Raw genomic sequence first — 3,606 nt, 5'->3', positions numbered from 1 at the left:
CCAAACCTAGCTCACTCTCTTCAATTGTCGCTTGCACTTTATTCCAACACTTTATTACTTGAAATAAATAACATATATGAATTTTCACCTTATAATTAAATAGCATTCAAATTAATGTAGGAAAAAAGAAAAAGAAAAAAAGAAAGCAAAATATGTAATTAATTAACTTAAGCCAAGCCAAGCCAAGCCAAATAAAAAAGAAAAATGAAGAACAAAGAGTTTTTAAGCCAAGTTTTAATGCGCAGCGTGGCCGGCGCCTAAGAACTAAAAAGTAGGCCAATTGAATGAAAATGTAGGTGCGGGGTATTGACATCCAACTAACTACTCGGACCCCTCTATCTCACAACTGCCCTAATTTCTACGTCAAAACAAACCAATTTAAAAAAAAAAAAAAAAAACCCAATTAATTTAACCTTTTTTTCTAAAGTTTTAAAACATTTTTTTTAAAATAACAAAATTAATTGAAAAAAAAAAGTAAAGTAAATAAATAACTCTCAACCACATAAAATTTTTCATGGTAACCATAACATTTTTCCAACATGGCCTTTTTTATTTATTTATTTATTTTTATTTTATTTTATTTCTTTTTTTCCCTCCTCCTTTTATAAAGCCCTGGCTTATTGTTCTTTCTGTAGCCAACACATAAAAACGAAAAAATAAAGAAAATTTTTGAACCAATACTTACTCCAAAAACAAAATCGATCGCTTCTTTTTCTCTTTCTTTAGTTTCATCAGATGCTTATGGCGGCTCACCGTCATTTCGAACCGATAACGAAATGCAGCACCGCGGGACGATCGAACCAAACGGTGGCTGCAGACCTAGACGGTACGCTTCTCGTGTCGAGAAGTTCTTTCCCTTACTACATGCTCGTTGCTGTTGAAGCTGGGAGCATATTTAGAGGACTAATGCTTCTGGCTTCGGTTCCGTTCGTATATTTCACCTACTTGTTCGTATCCGAATCCATTGCTATCAAAACCTTTATCTTCATTTCTTTCGCTGGATTGAAGATCAAAGACATTGACCTTGTTTCCAGATCTGTCCTTCCTAAATTTTATTCCGAGGATGTTCATCCTGAGACTTGGAGAGTTTTCAACTGTTTCGGAAAACGGTACGTAATAACCGCTAATCCGAGAATAATGGTTGAACCATTTGTGAAGAACTTCTTCGGTGCTGATAAGGTTTTTGGGACTGAAATTGAAGTCACAAAGTCGGGGAGAGCAACTGGTTTTGTCAAGAAACCTGGTGTTCTTGTTGGTCAGCACAAGAAAGAAGCTCTTCTTGAGGAGTTTGGAGCCAATTTGCCTGATTTAGGACTCGGTGACAGAGAAACAGACCATGATTTCATGTCAATTTGCAAGGTATTATATGTTTATTTATTTATTTTGTTTTTTAACTTCCTTTTGTTTATATTTGTTTTTTTTGTTTTTATTTTTTTTTCGTTTTCTAATTTTCTATTTTCGAATTTGGATGTACACAACTTCGAATTCTATGAGCTGTTTCTTAGCTCCACAAAGGTGGTACAATTAAAAACACAATAAATTTATATTATTTAAAATTTATGAGGTTCGGTGGGAGTGTTAATAATGATCTTTATCCTTTTTCTTTTATCCTTTTTTAAAATTTTTTTTTTCTGTCTTTCTGAGTCTAAAATCCAAGTTTGGGTCCACCATACACAGTTTTTCATGTTTAAATTTTCTTAACGGTTTTCTATTTAAAGCCTTTTCATTTTTATTTGTTTATTTTTTGTCTAATCGCTTTTCTTTGATATATAATTCGCAAATCCAAAATTCTGTTTTATTATTTTTTTTTAATTGAGTATAAATGCCTTTTTTTTTTTTTTTCCGGTTGTAGGACAAACAGAGACCACATAATTAGCTCATGTCCAAACCACTTTTTTTTTTTTTTTTTAAAATAAAATTTTGGTTTTGGTATACGTACCTGATTTAGGGATATGGAGCAGTAATCACTCGAAATATCATTTTCACATCATTGATTTCACAAACTCTTTTCCTGTGACTTGTACTAAGATTTTCTTTCTCCATAAAAAAAATTAAAATAATAAGAATAAAAAAAAACTTGGTGAAAATTTCTATTTACAGCAAAGTGATCATTTGGTTTATTATTATATATTATATAGTTCTGGAAATTCACCTATTTTTGACTATGTTTCCATTTTTTTTTTCTAAATTTATTTACAGGAAGGCTATATGGTCCCAAGAACAAAATGCGAATCTTTACCAAGAAACAAACTCCTAAGCCCGGTCATATTCCACGACGGTCGTTTTGTACAAAGACCAACACCTCTACTTGCACTGTTGTCATTTTTATGGTTACCAATCGGTGTAATCCTATCAATTCTCAGAGTCTACCTCAACATTCCTCTGCCCGAAAGACTAGCTTGGTACAACTACAAGCTTTTAGGAATCAAAGTCATCGTCAAAGGCAATCCACCACCACCACCCAGAAAAGGTCATAGGGGAGTCCTATTTGTTTGCAATCATAGAACAATTTTGGACCCCGTTGTCACATCCGTCGCATTGAAAAGAAAAGTTAGTGCTGTCACATATAGCATTAGCAAATTTAGTGAAATAATTTCACCAATCAAAACCGTCGCCTTATCAAGGGAAAGAGAAAAAGATGCGGCCAAAATCAAAAGCTTGTTAGAAGAAGGTGACCTATTCATATGCCCTGAAGGTACAACTTGTAGAGAACCATTTTTATTGAGATTTAGTGCTCTGTTTGCTGAATTAACAGATCGAATAGTGCCCGTGGCCATTAATGTGAAGCAGAGTGTGTTCTATGGGACCACGGTTAGAGGGCATAAATTTTTTGACCCTTATTTTGTGTTCATGAATCCTATGCCTACGTATGAGATCACTTTCTTGAATCAGCTTCCGGTTGAGCTTACTTGCAAAGGGGGTAAATCGGCTATTGAAGTTGCCAATTATATTCAAAGGGTTTTAGGTGGGACACTTGGATTTGAATGCACCAATTTGACCAGGAAGGATAAGTATTCTATACTTGCTGGAACAGATGGTCGAGTTCCGGTGAAGGAGGAAAAAGAAAAAGAATAGGGGAAATATTTTATATAGAATATTACATAATATATATCGTTGATCATCAAGTCCATTAATTTCCAGGATTTTTTTCTCTTTTGTTTTTTTTTTTATATATATTTCACAAAATGCTTTCTCCCATAGCAATAAAATTAATTGTGACAGTATTTTGTGTATATGTTTTTCTTTTTTATTTTTATTTCAAACTTTAGTGTAAAAATCTGCTTAATAATAATTTTCATAGACAATCCGTATATATGGGTGTTTGTTATCACCAGGTTTCTATCTTCTGCCATTGTTATTGAGTATTTATATATATACATATAGATAGTCATTTTCATATTAATTTGGATTATGTATTACGCCATGGATAAACACGTGTATTTCGAAATTTAATAAAGTCAACATATCATAATTTAATTAACATTATATATTATATATATCACTATATAAAATGTACGTGCGTGCGCCTGCATGTTATTGAGGACGTATCTAAAATCATATTATATGTAATTCATTATATATATTCGATGTTCACATTACAGTTAG

General features: G+C 32.5%; 1 protein-coding gene across 1 annotated transcript; it reads left to right on the top strand.

Annotated features, from left to right (window-relative positions):
• Positions 1–615: 615 nt before the first annotated feature.
• On the top strand, positions 616–3,328 carry LOC107430726 (glycerol-3-phosphate 2-O-acyltransferase 6). The gene is made up of 2 exons (XM_016041600.4): positions 616–1,359; positions 2,200–3,328. Exons 1-2 carry the CDS (start codon positions 736–738, stop codon positions 3,073–3,075), a joined length of 1,500 nt encoding a protein of 499 aa, XP_015897086.3. The 5' UTR covers positions 616–735; the 3' UTR covers positions 3,076–3,328.
• Positions 3,329–3,606: the final 278 nt, after the last annotated feature.

The sequence above is a fragment of the Ziziphus jujuba genome, chromosome 6, assembly GCF_031755915.1.
Source record: "Ziziphus jujuba cultivar Dongzao chromosome 6, ASM3175591v1".
Taxonomy (NCBI): domain Eukaryota; kingdom Viridiplantae; phylum Streptophyta; class Magnoliopsida; order Rosales; family Rhamnaceae; genus Ziziphus; species Ziziphus jujuba.
The sequence above is the reverse complement of the archived record's forward strand: the minus strand, read 5'-3'. Positions and strand labels throughout refer to the sequence as shown.